Genomic DNA, 26,505 nt, shown 5'->3' with positions numbered 1-26,505 from the left:
GTAGAATTGCTGCAAAGAAACCACTACTAAAGGACCAACAAAAAGAAGAGACTTGCTTGGGCCAAGAAACACGAGCAATGGACATTAGACCAGTGGAAATTTGTCCTTTGGTATGGAGTCTAAATTGGCAATTTTTGGTTCCAACCGCCGTGTCTTTGTGACTGAACGGATTATTTCCGCATGTGCATTTCCCACCATAAAGCATGGATGAGGAGATGTGATGGTGTGGGTGTGCATTGCTGGTGACACTGTCTGTGATTTATTTAGATTTCAAAGCACACTTAACCAGCATGGCTACCACAGCATTCTGCAGCGATACGCCATCCCATCTGGTTTGAGCTTAGTGCGACTATCATTTGTTTTTCAACAGGAAAATGACCCAACACACCCACAGGTGGTGTAAGGGCTATTTTACCAAGAAGGAGAGGGCTGGAGTGCTGCATCAGATGACCTGGCCTCCACAATCCCCCGACCTCATCCAAATTGAGATGGTTTGGGATGAGTCGGACCGCAGAGCGAAGGAAAAGCAGCCAAGAAGTGCTCAGGACATGTGGGAACGCTTTCAGGACTGTTGGAAAACCATTCCAGGACAGTTTTATCTCCATCTCTTCATTCAAAGACTTAGTCATGGACACGCTTACTGACAGTTGTGGTTGCTTTGCGTGATGTATTGTTGTCTCTACCTTCTTGCCCTTTGTGCTGTTGTCTATGCCCAATCATGGTTGAACCATGTTTTGTGCTGCTACCATGTTGTGCTGCTGCCATGTTGTGTTGCTACCATGTTGTTGTCATCTTGTGTTGCTGCCATGCTGTGTTGTCATGTGTTGCTGCCATGGTATTTTGTTGTCTTAGGTCTTTCTTTATGTAGTGTTGTGTTGCCTCTCTTGTTGTGATGTGTGTTTTGTCCTTTTTTTCACAGCCCCCATCCCCGCAGGAGGCCTTTTGCCTTTTGGTAGTCCGTCATTGTAAATAAGAATTTGTTCTTAACTGACTTGCCTAGTTAAATAATGGTTAAATGAAATACAAAAAAATGTGTTATTTCATAGTTTTGATGTCTTCACTACTAATCTACAATGTAGATAATAGTAAAATAAAGAAAAACCCTTGAGTGAGTAGATGTTCTTAAACTTTTGAACGGTAGTGTATGTCTTATATTTTATAATATATGTTACCTTATGCTCATATACTGTATGTGTGACTCATAGTATTCAAATGTTTATTGCATTTACACTACATGGCCAAAAGTATGTGGACATCACTTCAAATGGGTGGATTTGGCTATTTCAGCCACATCCGTTGCTGACAAGTATATAAAATCGAGTACACGGCCTTGCGATCTCCATAGGAAAACATTTGCAATAGAATGGCCCATACTGAAGAGCTCAGTGACTTTCAACATGGCACCGTTGTAGGATTCCAAGAAGTCATTTCGTCAAGTTTTTGTGTGGTAGGCCACATAAGCTCACAGAATGGGACAGACGAGTGCTGAAGCTTGTATCACATAAAAATTGTCTGTCCTCAGTTGCAACACTCAGTACCGAGTTCCAAACTGGCTCTGGAAGCAACGTCAGCACAAGAACTGTTCGTAGGAAGTTTCATGAAATGGGTTTCCATGGCCGAGCAGCCACACACAAGCCTAAGATCACCATGAACAATGCCAAGCGTCGTCTGGAGTGGTGTTAAGCTCACAGCCATTGGACTCTGGAGCAGTGAAAAAGTGTTCTCTGGAATGATGAATTATGCTTCACCATCTGGCAGTTGCGAGACAGACAAATCTGGGTTTGGTGGCTGCTAGGAGAACGCTACCTGCCCCAATGCATAGTGCCAACTGTAAAGTTCTGTGGAGGAGACCTAATGGTCTGGAGCTGTTTTTCATAGTTTGGGCTAGGCCCCTTAGTTCCAGTGAAGGGAAATCTTAATGCTACAACATACAATGACATTCTAGACGATTCTGTGCTTCAAACTTGGTGGCAACAGTTTGGAGAAGGCCCTTTCCTGTTTCAGCATGACAATGCCCCCATACACAAAGCAAGGTCCAAACAGAAAATGTTTGTCGAGATTGGTGTGGAAGAACATGACTGGCCTGCACAGTGCCCTGACCTCAACCCCATCAAACATCTTTGGGAGGAATTGAAACACCGACTGCGAGCCAGGCCTAATTGCCCAACATCAGTGCCCAACCTCACTAATGCTCTTGTGGCTGAATGGAAGCAAGTCCCACAGCAATGTTCTTACATCTAGTGGAAAGCCTTCCCCGAAGAGTGGAGGCTATTATAGCAGCAATGGGGGGGACCAACTACATGTTAATGCCCATGATTTTGGAATGAGATGTTCGAAGAGCAGGTGTCCCTTATGTCATAATACGTGTTTATAATATGTGTTAACATATATGTTATCGGAGCATTATTTCAGTTGTACTTGTAGTCATGGTAATAAAACAGAACAAACGACACAAAACAAACAATTTAATTTAATCCTATTCATTAGATTTTTTTCTCTCATCGCTTGTCAATTCAGCCATTTTACTGATGTAAGCTGTTCTCACATGTCCCTTTGTTGCACTCTGGCAGCGCTTAGTGACAGCATCTGAGGGGGATAAGTAACAAATATAAGATAAAGAGCACAAAGAACAGTTAGGGGTTGGGTTTGGGGATGTAAATTACTTTGTGAAAAGCTTATGAGATTCAGTTTACTAAGAAATCCTTGACCATTAGTGCCCTATTTGCAATGATTGATTTGTAAATTCAATTACTTTTTTGACATCTTATAGTCAGTTGGTTCCTAACCCTGAAAGTAACCCATGTTCTGGGAAAAACTGTAATCCATGGTTCAGAGTTGTTTAAATAACCACTATTAACTTGAGGGGATTTGTCCACAAACATTAAACTTTGTCTAATTGCCACCATAAACCATATAGCAAGCTTCCGGGAACATACACAAATAATAAACATGTAGCCTACCCATGAACTATTTACATACTTTCTTGACTGTCACATTAGGTGGCTGGGAGAGCAAGGCTCTGCTCTGTGTTCTACGCCAACAGAGGGCCTGTGCTACTTCTCCCCCTGACATTGCAGTCATCCACCTTGGTGGAATGGACTTGGGATACACCAAGGGGATGTCACAGGTGCTGCAGATGCATGGATTTAGGGGTGGTCATCCAAATGTTTCCGGGACAACCGTGGTCTTCTCTGATATCGCTCAGTGGAGGAACTAGATGTTCCAGTGGGATCAGAAGATAAACAAGTGCATAGAGAGGGCCCCACCATCAGCTGGTGTACGCATTTCAGGGAACACAATCCACCACCCTGCCAGCGTGTCCTTACTAATCGGTGTCCTTTGCAAGGCAATGGAAAACCTCCCTGGTCTTTGTGCTCGAATCTGTGCTTGAAATGCATTACTCGATTGAGGAACCTTACAGATAATTGTATGTGTGAGGTACAGAGATGGGGTAGGCATTAAAAAATCATGTTTAACACTAATATTGAACACAAAATTAGTCCATGCAACTTATTATGTGACTTGTTAAGCACAGTGTTACTCCTGAACGTATTTAGGCTTACCATAACAAAGGGGTTGAATACTAAATTCCACTGGGGTATTGTGTGTAGATCAGTGACACAAAATCTAAAATGACCCATTTTAAATTCAGGTTGTAACACAACAAAAGGGGTGTGAATCATTTCTGAAGGCTCTGTAGGTCGGTGCAATAAATAGTATTTTTTTCATAATGCTAACTACCCTGTTAAAAATCTGCTATGTGGTTCTCGGTAATGGTTGGACGGCTCATGACGAGAGGCGGGGAGTGTGTTGTGTACCTCCAATCAAGTTGATTTGCTAATTGACATTGGTGTCATATTGGCTTAGATATGATGCTAGGGAGATATGATTTGAACATTGCACTTCAACCAATGCCATACTATTGCCCCCACATTACTACTACAATACATTTGCACTGATATTATACTTTTTTTGCTATCACCCTACACAACCTGGCACACAACATCACAGGCTGGGAGCAGCACAGGGGCTTTGGCAAGTGCCTTGCACAACGGCGGTAAGTAGTATACAGGGATATTGAACCTGGATCAGATTCCCCCACAGGCAGTTCAGGGGTTCGAACTGACAACAAACGCTACATTGGTGCTTAGAAAAACCTGTTTCATGTTGTGAATGTTTGAGGGAAACTGGCATGGTAGTAGAGGGATAGAGGTATGGGCCTCAGTCCCATCCATATGTCTCAGTGGAAGGCCTGGCTACACTCTATTACTCCAACAATGAATGACTTGAGTGTGTCAAATAAAAAATTGCCACTGGTGTCAGGAATGGATTAGTCTCGTGAGGCGCCAATTTGCACTACTCATCATTTTTATTAGGTTAATGAAAAATGATGATGTCATCAAGGAGGGACAAGATTTATAACTTTTATGAATAATAACATAGGCTGTCATATTAGGCCACAATGGAGTGCTCATGGTCTGTGTTGAACATATATAGTGCCATGTCCCTGGCCATTACAACACGTGGCCTCATCTGGGGCACATTAGATTGTGTTAATCATCTGTTATTTATGTGGGAAGGGTATACTGTAGGTATGAGTGAGCATTGATACTTCTATTAAGGAATGTACATTATGTGGGCCTACTGTCTGGGAGTGTACAAGTTAAAGGTATATATTGCTCAAATTAAAATTGTATTTAGTGATGACAATCATGTAGATATAGTAGATCTTACTGTACTATACTGTCTTTAGATGGTGAAAAAGGTGTATCACCAAATGATCCAGTGTACCAGCTGGATTTTGCAATCATGGAGAAAGTTCACCTCATGCACTTAAGATGGCAGTATTGAATCAGGGATTTGGTCCATCTTTCTGAGAAGAATCTGTCTCATGGGGAAAATCTCAATTGCATACTTATCGAGTCAACTCTCCTCATCTCCTTCTCAAAACTCATTGGAGGAGAAGTCCAGAGAGGCGGGACCTCTGGCTTTCTCATCCAATGGGTTTTGAGAAGGAGACGAGGAGAGAGGACGCGAGGAGAATGTATTTGAGATCTTCCCAGTGCCTCTTTAGACTCTTCCTCTGTACAACATACGTTTAGTGTATTCCAAAGGCACCCGAAGAGGATTTTCTCTCATATTAACTCATGTAGATGCTTGGGCTAATTTTCACTGAGTCTGTTTGGTCTGCAGACATGGCAGATGGTGAATTAAATAGACAAATATTTGTAATCTTTCTGATTTCACTCACCAACATAACTGAAGTGAGGAATTGCACAAGGAATTGCACAAGCTAATAAAATAGTATTTTGGAGAGGGATTGTATGATACATTTTTTAGTCACAGTAATATTTGCTTATGCTTCTCGTACTGTCTCAAAATGATTAGCATTATTCCTCCGGATGTTAGAGTTTCGAGTTAGAATGTTAGAGCATTCAAGAGTTGAAGCGTCTCATTCGGTGGCAGTTTGCAGTGGGTCAAGGTACGCCACTGTGATTCTTCAATAAATTCATTAAAGCAAGCTTTGTCTGGTTGAAAATTGCATTTTTTTAAGCTGCTGGCATATTCTTATCAGTAATAAGTTCCTGAGATGTGGCCATGGTAGTCACATCAGGCCTCGTGAAAATGCCACCCTGTTAAATAACTGAAAATTACAACTGTTGATGTAGTTTGTTGAGTCTGAAGTTCTTGTAGGTGTATCTGAGGGTTACTCATGGTGAGGCTCCATGGGGATGGAATTCTGTAATTAAATATAATGAAGTTAACCCATTACAGCAGTCTAAGCCAGGGTGGTGAGGTTCTACTAAGATATATGGAATTGTTTTCAGAAGGTTATACCAAGGATCATTTTGCTATTTGATTTAAGACCCCCAGAAGTATAAAAATATATATATTAAAACATTATTTTATGAAAATAAAAATGTGGGCCTTACTGCTATTAGGATAAACAAATGCATTGAACAACAGATTCACTACATGGAACAACCGATAGTCCCCCCCAAAAAATCTAAAGGAAGTTTGTTCTGAAGTGTCTATCCTTTATCTGAGAGATATAATAAAGATAAACATGTTTTTTTTTGTGTGTGTTTTTTTAAAGATGTATTTAACACGTTATTTGGGCACTAAACAGTCTCCATATATACTTCCATTCATTTTTTCAACTGGTACCGGGGGACATTCAGATGAGTCTTGTGAAGCCTGTGGCAGTCCTAGAGCAAAACAGGCCTGTCGGTATTCTATAGTTTGTCAGAGTCACACCTTTCCATGTAGAGGTCAGCATATTTGTTGGCCAAATCGTTCGGAAGCTACAGATGATTTTGTGAGAAGACCATTTTTCAGGATGTCTCATGGTCTGACAAACACCGCTCTAGCTCTGTCACCTTTCACTGCAGATGTGGAAGTGCGACATCCGCGGATGCGGAGGATTGAGAAGATCTAATGAAAATAAAATTAAATGTTATTAGTCACATGCGCCAAGTATAACAGGTGTAGAACACAAACAGATATCTCTAGCTTAACCTGACAGATTTTTATGGGGATTCTTTTATTAATTTGATTACCACGGGAGCGTGGACATAGACTAGGGTTTAATTCCCCTTTCCCCAAATGCTCTGTGGGATTGAAGAGAAGTGGTAGCACAAGTATGGGAACAGGTTTACATCCAACATTATATATTTCTGCCTCTACAGACTAGAGTTCGATGTCCTCCTTGTTGTCTCTGTGTTACGTAATGTGTCTTTTGATTGAGTGACAGTTTAACTTTACAACCCATTTCGTTTCAGTCAGACAGCCTGTGTATGAGAGTTATAGAATAGTCAACCCATATGTAGTTTTCATATGAGTAAAAAACACCTTTTATTTACATAAATTACAAGAAAGCACAAACCGGTTCACCAAAATCTACATTAAAAACATCTTGTATATATTACATTTAACAAATTTACCATAATTTACTCCATGTCTCCAGTAAAATCTTCAATAAAAAGAAGGGCTATGATACGGAATCTTTATTGGCATCTCTTTTTAAAATCGCTACTAGTCATAGAATGGAAACAGAATCGGGACATTGTACTCACAGCACTTAGAGGACAACAAAATCAGGACAATCTTCTGTGTGACCTCTTTAATATCTGAAACAGCTGATTCTGGACTAGTGGTTATAGAACTCTGTATACAATGTTTGTCAGCAGAGGAACATGAGGCTCAGTCAGTCAGTCTTCACAAGGAGGAAGTCGTGGAGTCCACCACTTCTCGCCCGTTACACACCGTTGGCACAATATTGGAGGCTGAAGCTTTAGAAAGAGAACAGTCCATTTTCAACAACAACATCATCAGATTACAATTCACTGAGTCAGATTAGAGGTTAGAGAAGAAGTTGAGAGCAGTGGAGGGGAAAACAGCACCTCATTCTAATGTTTGGTCTGTCAACACAACACAGGGGTGTAGTGAAGTGATGCGCCTTCAGAAAGTATTCATACCCCTTGACTTGTGTTACAGCCTGAATTCAAAATGGATTAAATCTAGTTTTCTTCTCACCTATCTACAGATAGTACCCCATAATGACAAAGTGAAAATACTTTTTTATTTTTTTTATTTTGGCAAATGTATTGAAAATGAAATACAGAAATATCTCATTAACGTAAGTATTCACCTTTGGCAGCGATTACAGCAGTGAGTCTTTCTGGGTAAATCTCTAAGAGCTTTGCCACTCAGGAACATTCAATGACGTCTTGGTAAGCAACTCCAATGTATATTTGGCCTTCTGCTTTAGATTATTGTCCTGCTGAAACCTGGATTTGTCTCCCAGTGTTGAACAGCAGACTGAACCAGGTTTTCCTCTAGGATTTTGCCTGTGCTTAGCTCTTTTCCGTTTTTTTATCCTATAAAACTCCCTATTCCTTGCTGATGACAAGCATAGCCATAACATGATGCAGCCATCACCATGCTTGAAAATATGAAGAGTGGTACTCAGTGATGTGATTTGTTGGATTTGCCTGAAAGACAATGCTTTGTATTCAGGACATAAAGTTAATTTCTTTGCCACATATTTTGCCGTTTTACTTTAGTGCCTTATTGCAAACAGCATGTTTTGGAATATTTTAATTCTGTACAAGCTTACTTCTTTTCACTCTGTCATTTAGGTTTGTATTGTGGATCAACTACAATGTTGTTGATCCATCCTCAGTTTTGTCCTATCACAGCTAACTCAGTAACTGTTTTAAAGTCACCATTGGCCTCATGGTGAAGTCCCTGAGCGGTTTCCTCCCTCTCTGGCAACTGAGTTAAGAAGGATGCCTGTATCTTTGTGGTGACTGGGTATATTGATACACCATCCAAAGTGTAATTAGTAACTTCACCATGCTCAAAGGGATATTCAATGTTAGCTCTTTTTATTAGGTGCCCTTGGTCTTTGTGGTTGAATCTGTGTTTGAAATTCACCATTCGACTGAGGCACCTTACAGATAATTATATGTGTGGTGTACGGAGATGAGGTAGTCATAAAAAAAATTATGTTAAACACTTATTGCAAACAGAGTGAGTCCATGCAACTTATTATGTGACCTGTTAAGAAATGTTTTATTCCTGAACTTATTTAGGCCATAACAAAGGGGTTGAATACTTATTGACTGAAGACATTTTAGCTTTTCATTTTAATTAATTTGTAAACATTTCTAAAAACATAACTCTACTTTGACATTATGGGGTATTGTGTGTAGGCCAGTGATCCACATTTTCAATTTAATACATTTTAAATGCAGGCTGTAAATCAACAAAATGTGGAAAAAGTCAAGGGGTGGTGATTTGTGAATACTTTCTGAAGGCACTTTATAATGTAATATGTTGAAATATCTCAATGATGAACAATGGTACTGTAAAATTACTTTTTAACGACCATGATGGTAATAATAAGGATGATGATGATGATAATAATGATAGATGATGAAGGTTATGTTTGCCTGCCGGCTTGTACCTTGAGAGAAGCTGGATCCGGGGCCGGTGGTGACGCTGAAGCGGGTAGTGGCCACCCTGAGAGAGGTGACATTCTTCTGGGGCTGGAACAGGATGACGTGGGTCTTAGGGGCAAAGAGGCAGCCCAGCACCACCGAGCCACTCAGACTGACAGAGATACACATGGTGGTGGTCTGCACCTGAAGGGGGAGAGGGAGAGAGGGAGAGGACGGGACCAGAGACAGGGATTACTCATCTGATAAAGCCATATTATGGAACACAATACAGCATAGAGACTGAGAAATGTCAAAAAGCTAACAGTAGCCGGACAACCTCAGGAAATAGAAGGTTCCCTGTCTGATTGTGTAGTGCTGCCAGCACCATCTGAGAGGAGAGTGGTGTGAGTGAGCTGTTTGTTTGCCTGTCAGTCCCTCACTTAAGCCCCCCTCCACCTCCCCTCCTCCCTTCCGTCCGCCCACATGCAGTTGTGTGTCATCAGATAGTCCTTTTATATCCAGCCCAGATTTGTCTTTGTCTCTTCCGAGATGCCAGTTTAGTTATTGTGCAGCCTATAGGTAGTGGTGCATGGTGAGTGGGTGTTGGGTACATCTTGCCAGCCTGCCATCTCACACACTTCCCAGGCTCAGCAGGTGTATGTCCATGTCTCCCTGAATACTAATATCAGCATTAGAATGAGTTGGGCTGGCAGGCAGAGAGCACTTAGCAGTGGACACGACGTTCAAGCTGTGCTGTGGTCCTTCACTCACTGCTGACACTGACAGTAGGCTACAGAGAATGCAAATTCACCATAACATGACACAAGTGAATCTTTGAGTTGTGTAGCGAGTCCAATGTGAAATGCACTAGAAATAAATATTGAATTGTCGACAGCCTCTACTTCTGGCAGTCCCTTTGTTGAGCTGAATACTGTCTGTCACATGTAGGCTGCTGTACATTATGTTAAATCATTTCTCCATCTTTTTTAATCTGGTTCATAAAATAACTAAAAGCTGGGATAAAAAACTGATGTCAACCTCATGTAGTATCATCAGAGTGCACAGGTGCTATGTTCTACATTTTGTATTCAGGAATAGTCTTAATAACACTGCAATGTGGGCAGCGTAGCCTTCTGCATAATCATAAGCTTCTAATTGATTTTAATAATGGAAAGATGTGTGTTAGGAACAACAGAGAGCTGGGAATCTGCCTTCTCAGTAAGACAAACTGTTTTCCAAGAGGGATGAATTTAGGATGCAGAGCATGGCAACTCTGGATCTTCCTAGCCTCCTCTCACGGTTTGTGTGTGATTCAGTTGTTCATTATGAAAACTGACAAAGATTTTTGTAAGTACTCTCGATAAAACTGTTTTAAAAATGCTGTGTAGCCTGTGGAAGCCCTACTCTACGTATATTCAGGTGTGTTATTCCACAAAGGAGAGTGAGATCATTCTACATTTTCAGCCTGAATATATATTTTCAGAAGGGGAAAGTACAACATGATTTTTTTAGGGCTTCTTTTGGCTTGTAGGAGAGAATGTGCAGAGGCATCATGCCCATAGGGGGCACAAGGGAACGTGCCCCTTCAGATTTGTTTACAATTATTTATATAAAGGTCTGTCAGGGGTAATTTGCGAAGGGGGCACACTGACTGGACCAGGCAAAGAGTAAACTTCCTATTCTTCTGTAACGGTCGTCGTATGAAGGAAGAGAGGAGGACCAATGCGCAGCGTGGTAAGTGTCCCTATTTAATAGAACAAACTGAACACGACTAAATACAAAAATAACAAAGTGAAATAATAAACCGAAAACAGTTCTGTGTGGAACACACAGACACAGGAAACAACCACCCACAACTCAAATTGAAACCAGGCTACCTAAGTATGGTTCTCAATCAGGGACAATGATTGACATCTGCCTCTGATTGAGAACCATACCAGGCCAAACACAGAATCCCAAATTATAGAAAAAAGGAACATAGACTGCCCACCCCAACTCACGCCCTGACCATACTAAAACAAAAACAAAACAAAGGAACTAAGGTCAGAACGTGACAGTACCCCCCCCCCCCAAAGGTGTGGACTCCGGCCGCAAAACCTGAACCTATAGGGGAGGGTCTGGGTGGGCGTATGTCCGTGGCGGCGGCTCTGGTGCGGGACGTGGACACCACTCCACCATAGTTTTTGTCCGCCTCTTCACCTGCCTCCGTGGCCTCTTTAGAGCGGCGACCCTCGCCGCCGACCTCGGACTGGGGACCCTAGCCCCGGGTCCCGAATGGACGGGAGATTCCGGCAGCACCGGACAGACGAGAGATTCCGGCAGCTCCGGAGTGAAGGGCGACTCCGGCAGCACCGGAGTGGCGGGAGACTCTGGCAGCTCCAGCGTGAAGGGTGACTCCGACAGAGCTGGAGTGACGGATGATTCCGGCAGCTCCTGGCTGACGGACGGCTCTGGCAGCTCCTGACTGACGGGCGACTCTGGAAGCTCAGGACAGACGGGCGACTCTGGAAGCTCAGGACAGACGGGAGACTCTGGCAGCTCAGGACAGACGGGAGACTCTGGCAGCTCAAGACAGACGGGAGACTCTGGCAGCTCAAGACAGACGGGAGACTCTGGCAGCTCAGGACAGACGGGAGACTCTGGCAGCTCTGGGCAGGAGGAAGACTCTGGCAGCGCTGGGCAGGAGGAAGACTCTGGCAGCACTGGACAGGCGGGAACACCTGTAGGGAGGAGATGGAGAGACAGCCTGGTGCGGGGGGCTGCCACCGGAGGGCTGGTGCGTGGAGGCGGTACCGGATAGACCAAAAAACAGCATTGAGGACTACTCATTCTTCATTTATTCTTTCAGTTCATTTTCTTCACTGCATCTTCTTTTGCACTGATGTCGCTACATCCCATATCAGTGTTTCACAATCCTGGACCTTGCGTATCCCCAACAGTACACATTTTTGTTGTAGCCCTGGACAAACACACCTCATTCAATTCATTGAGGGCTTAATGATTAGTTGAATCAGGATTGTGACTGGGTATATTGATACACCATCCAAAGTGTAATTAATAACTTCATCATGCTCAAAGGGAATATTAAATGTTTATTTTAATTGTATTGTTTTATCTACCAATAGTGCCCCTCTTTGCAAGGCATTGGAAAACCTCCCTGGTTTTGGTGGTTGACTGAGGGACCTTCCAGATAATTGTATGTGTGGGGCACAGAGATGAGGTAGTAATTCAAAAATCATTGTAAACAATATTACTGCACACAGAGTGAGTCCATGCAAATTATTATGTGACTTCTTAAGCACATTTTTATCCCTGAACTTATTTAGGCTTGCCATAGCAAAGGTGTTGAATACTTATTGACTCAAAATTACTTTTTTATTTTTTATTAATACAAATACTCTCTTTCCACATTTAATTTAATCAATGTTCAACTCAGGCTGTAAATCAACAAAATGTGGAAAAAGAAATCAGGTGGGAATACTTTCTAAAGGAAAGGAAACCATGTGCACAAAATGAATCACGTGACCAAATATTTAGGAAGATGTCATCGTCTCATGGAATCTGTGAAGGAATAAATCACATGGAAAAAGTTAGTTAGGTCCAAAAAACGGATTTTCACAAAGCCAAATTAATGTATTGTGTTATAGGTTTCATGATGCTTGTATCTAAATGAAAGTAGAACATTTTAAGATTGTTTTATACATCAGTTGGGGTCTCTATAAGCTACAATATGAGGTCCTAAACCTAGCATGATGAAGCTGCATCCTTGTAGCTGTGTCGGCTTTGGGCTAATATAGTGTACATTTTGGCCTTGGGGTAAGTTGAGCCAATGGCCATGGGATAAGTTGAGCCAATGGCCACCATACCCCTTGTACATTCTGATTCAATTCTGTCAGTTTTATTTATATTATGGTATTTTTGCAATATGTCATGCATATGAAGTCAAGATTGTGCTTTTTTTTACATTACAGAGCAGACACAATCATGCCTAATGTATAAAAAAGTAGAACAAGCAAGGGTCTAGCCCCTCTTGAGGTCCTTGAGAGAGCAGCTAAGGAAGTGAGAGAAGGGATGTCCATTCGAGCAACAGCAAGGGAGAAAAAAAATGACTGAATGACACTGAAGAGGTACATTGACAAAAAACAAAACAAACACGTACCTGTGTGAAAGAGAGGCTATAATAGAGTAGCAGAGGCACACAAGGTCTTATCTGATGTCATGGAGTCTGAGCTTGCTAAACATATCAAAACATTTCACGGACCAGTTTTATGGGCTTAGTAGCCTTAAATGCAGAGAACTTGCCCACGAATCAGCACATTGATACAACATCCCGGTCCCAGCGATCTGGTCAAGAAAAGGAAGGGTGAGGGATATTGAACAGAAAGATCGAGATCTGAAAGTACACACTTAGGAAAAAAGGTGCTAAGTAGAACCGTATAGGGTTCTTTGGTTTGTCCCCATAGGGGAACCCTTTTTGGTGCTGGGTAGAACCCTTTGCAGAGGTTCTTCAAAGAACCCCTAAGAACCCTCTATGAAGGGTTCTACCAAGAACCATTTTATCAATCTGAATGTACTTTCTAGAACCGTCTGAAGGGTATCTAACGAGAACCATTTTATTTTTGGTGGGTTCTTCCTAGAATCTTCTATGAACGGGTAGAACACACCAGCCTTATTAGCCTTTAACATTTAAATATTTATGACAATACATTACATAAATCATAAGGCCTTTCTTTGAGGGCCTAGTTATACCCTAACACAGTGCAGTGGAGGCTGCTGAGGGGAGGAAGGCTCGTAATAATCCCCAATTAACTTGCCACAAACCTCCTGTGACACAGTGGTATTAGGAATCTCCTGGATTACAGGCCACATCAGGCCGGCAAGTCACATTATGCTGGCTTTCAAAGTGACTGTAATTCTGATTGGAATCCAGCCAGAGTTAGGATATCCAACAAGTAGAATTGTTAATCACCCACAACCTGCATTCAAAATGATTGCCAAGGTAGAGCAGATTGAATACTGAGACTACCTCAATCATCTAAACTGGAACAAACATCTCAGTAACGGGTGCAATAAATCCTATTACTAATAGACTGGATTAGTTTAGAAAACGGTATATTATTTACTGTATCTTTGTGTGGCATCAATATACTATACATGCAAAAACACAGATATTACAGTAAAACAAACAACTCTGAAAGTCTCCCTCCAATAGAGCATGCTGGACAATATGATATATTGTTCTATGTAGACCCCTTCTTGCATTCCAAAGACTCATCAAATAACCCTTTCTGCCAAAAACAGTTCTTGGGGTGTTAAAGGTTCTAGGAAGAGCCCTTTGACTTACAAAAAACCCTTGATCAAAACGGTTCTTGGTAGAACCCTATCCCTCTGCAAATAACCCTTTTAGAGCCTTTTTTCAAAGAGTGTAGGCATACATTTAAGATGTACAATATACCACACCACCATTCCATGAATTAAACTTTGACCTACCAGCACCATCCCCCACTGTCACAGAACACCGTCACGCACTTACGCAAAGGCGGCTCAATTTGCCTTGTCCTGCTGCTCAACTTACCCCATACCAGGGTAAGTTGTGGAAATAACCACTTTTTTATGGACAAGCTATGTTTTCAAAACTGTTAAGTTTACATTAATTCTGTTTAAAAAAATCCAGGGATACACAACATCCTGAAATACTGTATATGTAGATCTCTTTGTTAGAAAGAATACTATATTTCCTTGACGTAGTGATGCTGAATGTAAAAAAAGAGACGTCTCAACTTAACCCATTCTCCCCTAGAGTATATGAGTATGTATGAGTATATGAAATATATGAAATAAATGTCACCAATAAAACCTAAAGATACCGTATACCTGATATTTATAAAGGACAATTTTTTACTTTTTTTTACCCAACTTAACCTAAATCCAATGACATGGTGAAATGTTTTGTTGATTTCACGTTGAATTCACGTTAGTTGACAACAACCAAATGTAAATCAAAACTAGACATTGAACTGATGTCTATGCCCAGTTTGAAGGGCACTCTTTGCCTTTGGATATCAATTATGTTTAATCACCTTGTTAATTTGCTTTTCCCCTTCAGGGAGGACATCTTTAATATTTAATGTGGTAATCATGTTTGTAATTCATGCCTCAGTAGACCAAAATTTGTTTCCTTAAACATTTAATGGATAACGTGCAAATTCTTGTTTGATTATTCAACCAGACTTTTCTGAAATCAAAGGGTAGGAGGACAGCCATCTCTGAGTAAGATTGTAGCAGATGGAACACAGTCCAGTTATATTTGCCTCATTGAAGACAATACACAAATCACATGAGTCTTTGTTCCAGTTCAGAGATAATCAGAGCGGTCAGATTAGAGCTGTGTTGATCTGTTCTGTCCGTGCCCCCTTCTCTCCCCTCCTGCCTAGGGGCCATGAGGGAGGGTCCCTTTGAAGCCCTTGGAGACACACAGTAATCCCAGCGCACGGGACACAGCTGGGACTCAACGTCCAGATCTTTCACACTCTACTCCGCACGGGGACACACAGCTACGTTCTGTCCCCCATCCAGACCTCATACTCTCCAGCCTGTCCATCTGTGTCTGCAGAGGTAGGTGCACCAGGGGACCTCCCTCTCTCTCTCTCTCTTTCTCTCTCTCTCTCTCCCCCAGTCCACACTGGTATCCCAGAGGGGGAAAAATACCACAGAGTTCAGTAGCTCTCTGAAACTCTATGTCATCAGATCTCTAAGTTCAGGACTAAACAGTCACTTGGTCACTAAGATTTTTCAATCTGGGTCGTTCCAGGAGTTAAAAGCCTGTGCCCTTTAATATGAACCACACAATTTTCACCATCATTGTAAAGTCTTAGTTATTTGGTTGCTTTGAGAAAGTAATTTCTTAAAATTCAAATAAAATTGTATTTGTCACATGCTTCGTGAACATCAGGTGTAGGCTAACAGTGAAATCATTACTTACGGGGCCTTCCCAACAATGCAGATTCTTATTTATTATGCAGATTCTTATTTATTTCATGCGATTAGTGAATAATTGACGTCTGTCCCTCATTTTAAGGTCAACCTTGTTATGTGAACTGAACACTCATTTTAATATGGTCATACTATTCCTTTTTAATTTATTTTTTCAATAGAAACATTGAACATCTAATAGTCAAATCATAGTGTAAAAGCAGGTGAGCTGCTTCTACTCTTTTTGCCATTTTCTAGTGTTTAACAATAAAAAATGTGAAGCTTGCATTCACTTGCCCCTCCCTCTTGCACACAACAAACTTCCATATAGTGGTGAGGAGGAGCTCTGCAGACCCTTCGTGTCCAGAAGTCATTTAGCCATTCATTGAAGTAATTGGCCCTCTGTAGAGTTGCTATTTTCTCAAGTTTTCTCATGTCAATTAACTTGTGACATTCTTGGATTACTCATTATACTAATAAAGTCAGATTGAATCAACAAATACGATAGTCAGTTTAAAACAGTTGAAGGGTACAAGACTGTGTACATAGCTGGCTGTGTTGGCAAAATTTCTACCTATCCCATCGAGTCAAGTGGGGAGAGGCTGCCCGTTGTCACAGTTCCAAGACCAGTCAGAAACATCCAGCTAACCCTACGCCAATGACGACAGTGGATGTTTAAACACAGTGGATGTAAAAACTGAACTTGGATCTTCGTTAAGTAGCAATGATATCCTTCGCCACCATTGTCTTACGACACAACACATACTGTACTGTAGCTCGAACCAGTCATGACTATTAAAAAAAAAAGTTTATTTCCAGAGAAATTCTTAGTTATATGATTATATAACTAACTAGCAAAGAGGTTTTGAAGTAGAGGGTGCAGTAACCATGAAGTTTGGCAATGTGGACAAAACTAGCATAGTTCAGCTAGCCAGTTCGTTTAGCCAGGACAAACAAGTTTGGGACAGGATATAGCTGGGCGCACATGCGCACTAGGCTAATTCAGGACAGAAATATGAATTTTTATACCCAAAAATCAGGATCTGGCGGCAAACATTTTGATTAAACAATTCAGAGACTGAAACTAATACATCAGATGACAAATAATTAAGTAAAACAAAGCTTAAAATGATGTTTGAGTGAACCTGAATCCAGAAAATGAATGACTCTTCCTGCTCCTCACCACTCTATTCCCACTGTCGCAAAGGGATTTAAGGTGAAATTGTCACACCTGTTACCGTCAACCCTTCTACTTTAATGTGCACTTCATTGACATTTACTATATATGTATTTGTTTTACTCTTGGAATGGGAAAACATGTTTTTTCTTTACATGTGCAATTTATGACCGAATGTAAAAAAGGAAAAAAAACATTTTTAAAAAGCAAAACAAATTATATACCCTAAAGGCCCTCTATTGATGGAATGACCCAGCTGCTATGCTTTTTGGTAGGCTCTGCTGTACACACTCCACACACAAGCTTGTGTACAGTATACACATAAAGTATGCACATAATGTTGGAGAGCATTACTTTAGTAATGCATTAGGGGGCCCTCGGAGTGTGGTGTCAGGAAAATAACCTCACACTCAACGTCAACAAAACTAAGGAGATGATTGTGGACTTCAGGAAACAGCAGAGGGAACACCCCCCTATCCACATCGATGGATCAGTAGTGGAGAGGGTAGCAAGTTTTAAGTTCCTCGGCATACACATCACAGACAAACTGAATTGGTCCACTCACACTGACAGCGTCGTGAAGAAGGCGCAGCAGCGCCTCTTCAACCTCAGGAGGCTGAAGAAATTCGGCTTGTCACCAAAAGCACTCACAAACTTCTACAGATGCACAATCGAGAGCATCCTGGCGGGCTGTATCACCGCCTGGTACGGCAACTGCTCCGCCCTCAACCGTAAGGCTCTCCAGAGGGTAGTGAGGTCTGCACAACGCATCACCGGGGGCAAACTACCTGCCCTCCAGGACACCTACACCACCCGATGTTACAGGAAGGCCATAAAGATCATCAAGGACATCAACCACCCGAACCACTGCCTGTTCACCCCGCTATCATCCAGAAGGCGAGGTCAGTACAGGTGCATCAAAGCTGGGACCGAGAGACTGAAAAACAGCTTCTATCTCAAGGCCATCAGACTGTTAAACAGCAATCACTAACATTGAGTGGCTGCTGCCAACACACTGTCATTGACACTGACCCAACTCCAGCCACTTTAATAATGGGAATTGATGGGAAATGATGTAAATATATCACTAGCCACTTCAAACAATGCTACCTTATATAATGTTACTTACCCTACACTATTCATCTCATATGCATATGTATATACTGTACTCTAGATCATCGACTGCATTCTTATGTCACTAGCCACTTTAACTATGCCACTTTGTTTACTTTGTCTACATACTCATCTCATATGTATATACTGTACTCGATACCATCTACTGTATGCTGCTCTGTACCATCACTCATTCATATATCCTTATGTACATATTCCTTATCCCCTTACACTGTGTATAAGACAGTAGTTTTGGAATTGTTAGTTAGATTACTTGTTGGTTATCACTGCATTGTCGGAACTAGAAGCACAAGCATTTCGCTACACTCGCATTAACATCTGCTAACCATGTGTATGTGACAAATAAAATTTGATTTGATTTTGATTTGATTTGATTTGATTTACTAAATCCATTGACCAATCTTCAATAAATACCGTAAAACGTATATTTATAGCATTTATCTGCTCAAATCATTGAACACAACCAGCGCTTATTGGAGACAGGCTTATCCTTGAGTTAGGTGTGTATTTCCTTAAAATGATACATCAGGATTTTGGCAATGAGGATATTATTTTTATGTCTCTGCATCTAGTATGAAGGACGAGGTAGTTTCGCACGCTAATGCTAACTAGCGCAGAGACATAAACTTCATTGCCAAAATCCGGAAGTATCCCTTTAATGTACACAGCATTTTTCTCTATAAAATGTTGAAAAGACTACCACACTGTTGTGACCGGTATGACCAGTATAAACATAATATTAACAAATCCATCAGACTTACAAAGACTAGGCTGCCTGTCATACACCCCCCAATTTCACTCTTCACCACCATGGAGAGCATTATTTGATGTTGTGTTGTCTTTTTGTTGGTGCCATTGCTAGGAAAAAAAATTTATGCACATGACCGTGGGAATATCAGAGTGGTGTCCATGGTAACCTCGTGAACAATTAATTTAGACCCCGTGACTATTTGAAACAGGCGTTTACTTGCTGAAATGTAATAAAAGGGAAAGGTGGCTATTTGAGACTGCGTTTAATTGAGGTTTTATGGTAGGTATGGTAATGTGGAAATGAAATGATCATAACACAATGAGGTTTGCTCTATGCTAATTGTCATGTTAAGTAGCCAATGTCAAGTGTTTTTTCAGTATGAATCCATCCCACCTATTTAAACCCGTGATTTCGCCGGGATATGATCACCTCTGAGCCTTTGTTCTACTCTGGAACAGATTTATCAGTCACATGAAAAGAGATCTGCTTCTTTTATCAGAGTTAAAGACAAGCAATCTAAGGGATTTGTTATCTGTTTAGAAAAGATTCAATGAGCCAAACTCCCCTGACTTACGACTTTAAGGACACAGGAAATACACAAGTAGAAATAACAACCAAATGATCAGTTTCATGTGTCTTCAACCTCAGTTTGTAAAGTACTGTATATATACACTGTATGTTAGGCAGTGTGTTGAGGTTGTGTTGTTAATTTCTGGAAAAGTAGTGATGTACTGTGAAACTCAAAAACAGCAAAAACATGTGACTTTGTTTACAAAATCAAAGGCATAGGATGTCTGCCTATTATTTACACCAGAATATCAAAGTCTATGTGATTTGATAACTCACCCTGTAGTCGCTGGCCGTGACATAGAAGATGGGCTGGAAGGCCAGCCAGATGATACAGGTGGTGTACATGGTGAACCCAATGAACTTGGCCTCGTTGAAGTTCTCGGGGCACTTCCTGGTCTTAAAGGCGTAGACAGTGCAGAGGATGATGAGGATGCAGTTGTAGCTGAGGGACATGAGCATACTGGAGTCCTTGCTGTTGCACTTGAGGGTAACTATGTCCCTCCTCTCAGGGTTCACTTCCTTCCTGACCCCCGGGGCCTCCACCAGGAGCCAGACCACCACCACCACCAGCTGGCAGGAGATCAGACCCCCGCAAATGGCCACCTGCGAGGCAGGACTGATGAACCTCGGCCGCTGGGCTCCGTCCTTCACCCCGCTGAAGATGCGTGCGATGCGGTTGGTCTTGGTGAGAAGCGCAGAGTAGCACACAGCGAAGGAGGTGCCCAGGCCTAGTCGACGTAGGGTACACACAGCCATGGAGGGCTTGGAGATATAGATGAAGGTCATGCTGTAGCACATCAGAACACCCAGCAGGAGGATGTAGGATAGCTCCCGCCCGCTGGCCTTCACCACAGGGGTGTCGTTGTGCTTGAGGAAGAGGCCAATGATGAAGAGTGTACACATCATGCCCAGGCAGGAAATGGTAACAGGGCCTATAGCCCAGGCGTCCTCCCAGCGGATGTACTCCTCTGGTAGGTTGTAGCAGCCTGTCAGGTTGGACAGGGGCCATTCGCTAAACTTGCAGTCGGCGCAGGTGAACTCGTTCTTCAAGTACTGGTAAGGCTGGCAGGGGATGCAGATCCAGCAGCACACATCTCCAGGCTGCATGCTCTTCACCTCGTTCTTCCTGCAGGGGTCGCTGCATTGGGAGGTGGGTGCGGCATGACCTTCCCAGGGGATCTGGCTGGTGTTAAGGGTCAGATTCTGGGCCCAGTAGCCCACCTTACGGTAGACGTAGCGTCCGTCCTCTTTGTGGTAGTGAAAGATGTTGTAGCGGCCTAAGCTGTCTCCAAAGATATCGAACCTCACCATGTTCTCTGTGTCTGCTGGACGGAATGGAGCTGCAGAGTGATAAAGAGAAGACCATGGTCATGTTATGATGGTTGAAAGTGAAATAAACAAATTAATGTCTATCCTTGACAATACAATATATCATTAACCCTCTGAACTCTGACTCACTCAGATTCGTATTTTGAATTGTGTACAATGTGTACAATGAATCCAGGGTCTTGGAGTCAACATGTTTTTATTGAATGAGCTTGTATCTGCTTCATCACTTCACCTCTCTGCATTCCCCTCTGACATTCCATTCCTTTCACATGGGATTAAACAGTAGCTGATGCATCGGGGACACAGGTGCAAACCCAGCATTTACATAATTGAAGCCAGACGGTTGAGTCTGTTTTCTTTGACATAGGCTTATTGCACTCGAATGAGAACCTCAGAGAGAGGTTTAAAAGTTGTTTTTTTTACTATTCAGGTGCCAACAACTATGGGTTTAGAGCAGATTCATTCAACACCATGGAATAGACAGTTACTATACAATCACTTGGTAGCATGTCAAAAAGATTGAACATTTATCTTAACATCAATCCATTCATAATGTCTAACTATGGAATAATACATTCTTAATGTTTAACTATGGTATAACAATTTGCAAGACATGGATAGAAATACCAATGCATTCATAGCTAGAAAGTAAACAGAGCAAAATGACAGAATTGCACCTGGACCGTTGAGATGTTTAGAGATTTTTAGAACCATTCTCAGCTGAATAGCCCCATTATTCTCCATAGAGAATCATCTAGTCTCTTTTGAACTAGAGGAAATGGGGCTTTGTAATGGATGAAGGATAATTTGTGACCCTGCTGTACTGCCATTTCCCCAAAGATGTCCATACACTTCAGGCGATTCTAGTCTTGTAATACAATCTGATGTCTTCTGACAGCAAGCTCCCCTGGGGATCCATCTACAATCCATGGACGGCTGAGATGGTTAGCTTGGCTAAAGCAACCCTCATGGACTTTGAACCCCCGCCCACCCCCACCATCACTCATACATGGAAATATTCCCACCTTTTACTGCATCCCTACCTTAAGACTTGGAGACACAGCTACTCAGTCAACGGTTTAGTAGTTAGAGCATTCGGCTTGGTGGGGTTGTTGTTATCTGTGTTGTACAGATGTGTTGCTGCTATAGAGGTTTACAGAAATGATCTGTTACTCTGAATATCTCTGGTCACCACCTGACTGAAAGTGTTGTTCCCTGATGAGGGTGTTTATGTGATTCCTATATGTAATATTCAGGCTGTAGGCCAAGTCACTCTCCACACACTCCAGGCAGATGAGATGCATGACAATATGAGCCTCAGCGTGTGAGGCTGGAAATGGTTTCCTCTTTGCAAATTGAATCATTACAAGCTCTTATCTTCAGCAGCAATATAAAAACAACTAGAATTAGTCCTGGACTGTTCCCACTTACTGTAGGATGGTAGGAATTCATACAATGGATCTAAATTTATGTAATCAAATTTGTCAGCAAGTAGGGCACTCATGGGTAGATTATGATTGCAGTATATCATGCAGTGTAGTTCATTTTCAACATTATGTGTCGAGAGACTAATAAGAGACTAAATTATATAGATGAAAGAGACTTTAGTCATCAACCAAAAATCAAATACAAAGAAATACAGTTGAATATGGTCTATTTGTTCTCTGGCAATAATCTCATGGAAAATCACTTCTTAGGAGATAGAAAATCAAATTTCTCTGTATACATCTAACAGGGTTTCTGCCAATGCAGAAATATGTATTCAATGTTTATGTATTCCTACTGGTTGGTTGAATTTACATATCAACAAGGTGTTATGCCACTGGTCATGCTTGCAGATAGGGGGAAATTGTGGACATCAATTCTTCCCAGTCCAATAATTCTATCCAAGTGGTAGGTCACGTTCTGAAATAGTGCATTATATTTACAATGTGTCAGAGGTCACTTTGTACATTTCCTATAGAGTACCGATCAAAAGTTTGGACATACCTACTTATTCAAGGGTTTTTCTTTATTTTTTACTATTTTCTACATTATAGAATAATAGTGAAGACATCACAACTATGAAATAACACATATGGAATCATTTAGTTACCAAAAAAGGTGTTAAACAAATCAAAATCTTCAAAGTAGCCACCCTTTGCCTTGATAACAGCTTTGCACACTCTTGGCATTCTCTCAATCAGCTTTATGAGGTAGTCGACTGGAATGAATTTCAATTAACAGGTGTGCCTTGTTCAAAGCTCATTTGTGGAATTTCATTCCTTCCTAATGCGTTTGAGCCAATCAGTTGTGTTGTAACAAGGTAGCGATGGTACGCAGAAGATATTTGGTAAAAGACCAAGTGTAACGAACCTCTTCTTCGTGTGATGAGGAGTAGGAAAGACCGGACCAAAACGTAGCTTGGTAAGTGTCTATGATTATTTATTAACCCAGAACACGAAAATACTTAATACCAAGTGAATTGAAATAAATAAAAATCAAAACAGTTCTGTATGGTGAAAACACAGACACAGAAAACAACTACCCACAAACACCAGGTGGGAACAGGCTACCTAAGTATGGTTCTCAATCAGAGACAACGATTGACAGCTGCCTCTGATTGGGAACCATACCAGGCCAAACACATAGAACTATAACACACAGAACAAACATAGAATGCCCACCCCAACTCACGCCCTGACCAAACTAAAAAGGAGACATAAAAAGGGAACTAAGGTCAGGACGTGACACCAAGTCCATATTATGGCAAGAATAGCTCAAATAAGAAAAGAGAAACAACAGTCCATCATTGCTTTAAGACATGAAGGTCACTCAATCTGGAAAATGTCAACAACTTTGAAAGTTTCTTCAAGTGCAGTCGCAAGAACCATCAAGCACTATGATGAAAACTTCTCTCATGAGTGTTAAACAAATGAAAATACCTTTTGCCTTGACGACAGATTTCCACACTCTTGACATTCTCTCAACCAGCTTCACCTGGAATGCAAAGGGTGGCTACTTTGAAGAATCTCAAATATAAATATATTTGTTTAACACTTTCTTGGTTACTACATGATTACATGTGTAATATCACAGTTTTGATGTCTTCACTATTATTCTACAATGTAGAAAATAGTAAAAAAAATAAAGAAAAACCCTTGAAAGTTTCCAACTTTTGACTGGTACTGTATATGTATATATGTGTACGGTACCTGTTAGATATTGGGGGCTTCCTGTGATGTGCTTTTGTATGTATGATTGCTGTACAAGTGAGATAGTTAGCATGCTCGAAATATAATGGTCACATTAGCCCCTGCTAATACACAGTTGTTTCCATGTTGTAGACAAATCTACAACCTTCAACAGACTTCTGTCCTGCACATCTAATGTGTTTTCTTTGTGTCTATTGTCAGAGAGTAAACCACAGATCAACTGGGACCATTGGCTGGCATTCCTTTCATTAAAAACACAACGCAAGAGAGTTACATGCTGACCACACCGTTCGCGTCGTGTGCGAGCTTCTGCGTGGCCAGGCGCTAAAATAGGTTCTATTTGTGATGCTCAACGAGCTGCAAGTCCGGCCTCTCCCATCTCCTCATTGGTTTTTAGGAGCATATACCCATGTGGGTGATTGAAAGATGAACTGATGTCCACACTCCAGTCGGTTGTAGTAATGCACCGTAAAGTTGGTTGCCAACCGCCCTATAAAGTCCAAAGAAGTAAAAAAGAAGCCTGAGGAAGGAGGAGAGATGACGAAAGGAATTCAGTTTACCATTTATTCTGTGGATTAATTGTCGGAGTAGAGGACCTTGTGCAATTCAGATAAAAATAACAACCCAATGTTTATATCCCAGGACAAATTAGCTAGCAACACCAAGCTAAATTGCCATAAATGTTTAATGTTTTTTGACCTGTCTCCAAATTAATATAATTTGTTCAGAGTTTGTTTTGATATTTCAACCTGCGTGTCCTGATCATGTCTGGTGTGGGGGTATAAAATCAACATGCGCGCGATGGCGCATGCAGGCGCATGTTAACGATCACATCTGTTACATAATGTATAGTCATGTAGATACTCATCAATCGTCAAACTCACCGTCAAACTTGGTCTTCAGGATATACTCCCTGTAGAACCTCTTGCCGTTGCCTGGCTTCAGAGCGTCACAGATCTTGGTGGTGGAGTTGGGGCACAGCGACTGCCTCATGTTGTGCAGGGCATGGGCCATGGCATAGACAGCGTTCACCACAAACATGATCTTGGACTCCTGCTCAAACAGGCCGTCCCGCAGAGAGTGCTTCCCACAGCCCAGGTCATGGAGGCTACATTGGAATCTATTCTCCCAGAACTCCCTGAACCAGGGGTTACGTGTGTTGTTGTAGGGATTCAGGCCCGTGAAGTACTCAGCAAACTGGGGGATGGGGTAGGAGGCCAGCTCGATGGTAAAGGCCCCGTCCGCCACAGCCTCGCTGCCCCTCACCACGATCTCCTGCGCCCCCCAGCCATCGCTGGCCACCCAGGTGAAGGACGCGTTCAATCGGTTGGCAGCCACCAGCAGCTCCCGGGCGTCCTCGCTGCGTGTGAAGAGAATGACCACCTTGGCATTGGACTTCTGCCGCAGCGAATGGATCACCTGGTCATAGCTATAGCGGTTCATCGACCGGCTGACCTTGGCTGAGGTGGCGATACAGATCTGGCGGGCGCGGGCCTCCTGCTGGAAGGCGTCGATGCCCGTCTCGCCGTAGTCGCCCTCCGATGCCACAGTTGACACATAGGTCCAGTTGAAGAAGCGCAGGATCTCTGCCATGGCCTTGGCCTGATAGAAGTCAGGGGGCACCGTGCGGGCAAAGTAGTCATAGCGGCTCTTGTCGCTGAGCTTGGCGCTGGTGGAGGCGTAGCTGATCTGAGGGATCTGGAAGAGACGAAGGAGGTTGGCCACCTGGAGAGAAAGAGAGAGAGGTACAATGAGAGCATGATCAAGATTTAAACAATACTGTAGGGGCTTTATTTGATCTGTATTGTGGAAGTTCAGCGTTACTGCTTGATTTAAATTTAAAAGCAATGATCCCGTGTAAGCGAAGACTGCGTTCAAGATGACCTCTACATAATTTGTCTAAATCGGAAATGACCTTTACATTTCATGCAATCTGTAATGCTTCAGAGATCCAGATGGAATAGTGCCAAGTCTTTACAGTACCTAGACATTATACCCTAGTAATAGTACTGGTAAAGTATAGTACTTATAACTGTTATACATGTATAACAATTCACTGAAAGAATTATTGGGAGTTCTGATATATTATTAAATCAAAACAGATTTTGCTTGTGGGTCATTTCTTTATAACTCAAGTGGTGAAAGGAGCCACATCAGATACAGAATACAGTAATCTCACTAACAGTTTGGCCTAAAGGGACAATCAGTCTCACTCCAATCTGCAGCCTCTCATCGCCCTCTGAGGTCCTAGCAGTGTGTTTCACAACTCTCCTTTCTGCTGATTGTCTGACAACATCCTTGGCTTGCCACGGGCTCCAAGGATGCCCACATAGACTACAACCCAGATCTGTCATATCTCATCTACCACACTGTCGACAACATCCACCAATAAAACCATGCAATATCTGATGATTCATTGGCTTGCGAGAAAAA

General features: G+C 41.9%; 1 protein-coding gene across 1 annotated transcript; it reads right to left on the bottom strand.

The window, feature by feature from the left end:
• Nucleotides 1-6,858: 6,858 nt before the first annotated feature.
• On the bottom strand, nucleotides 6,859-25,753 carry LOC115145984 (metabotropic glutamate receptor 2-like). The gene is made up of 4 exons (XM_029687716.2): nucleotides 24,957-25,753; nucleotides 19,826-20,889; nucleotides 8,972-9,149; nucleotides 6,859-7,292 (listed from the first exon to the last, which is right to left on the bottom strand). Exons 1-4 carry the CDS (start codon nucleotides 25,663-25,665, stop codon nucleotides 7,219-7,221), a joined length of 2,025 nt encoding a protein of 674 aa, XP_029543576.2. The 5' UTR covers nucleotides 25,666-25,753; the 3' UTR covers nucleotides 6,859-7,218.
• Nucleotides 25,754-26,505: the final 752 nt, after the last annotated feature.

This window comes from Oncorhynchus nerka, linkage group LG2, assembly GCF_034236695.1.
Source record: "Oncorhynchus nerka isolate Pitt River linkage group LG2, Oner_Uvic_2.0, whole genome shotgun sequence".
Lineage (NCBI taxonomy): Eukaryota > Metazoa > Chordata > Actinopteri > Salmoniformes > Salmonidae > Oncorhynchus > Oncorhynchus nerka.
Note: the sequence above shows the minus strand (reverse complement) of the source record. Positions and strands in the feature narration are given on the sequence as shown.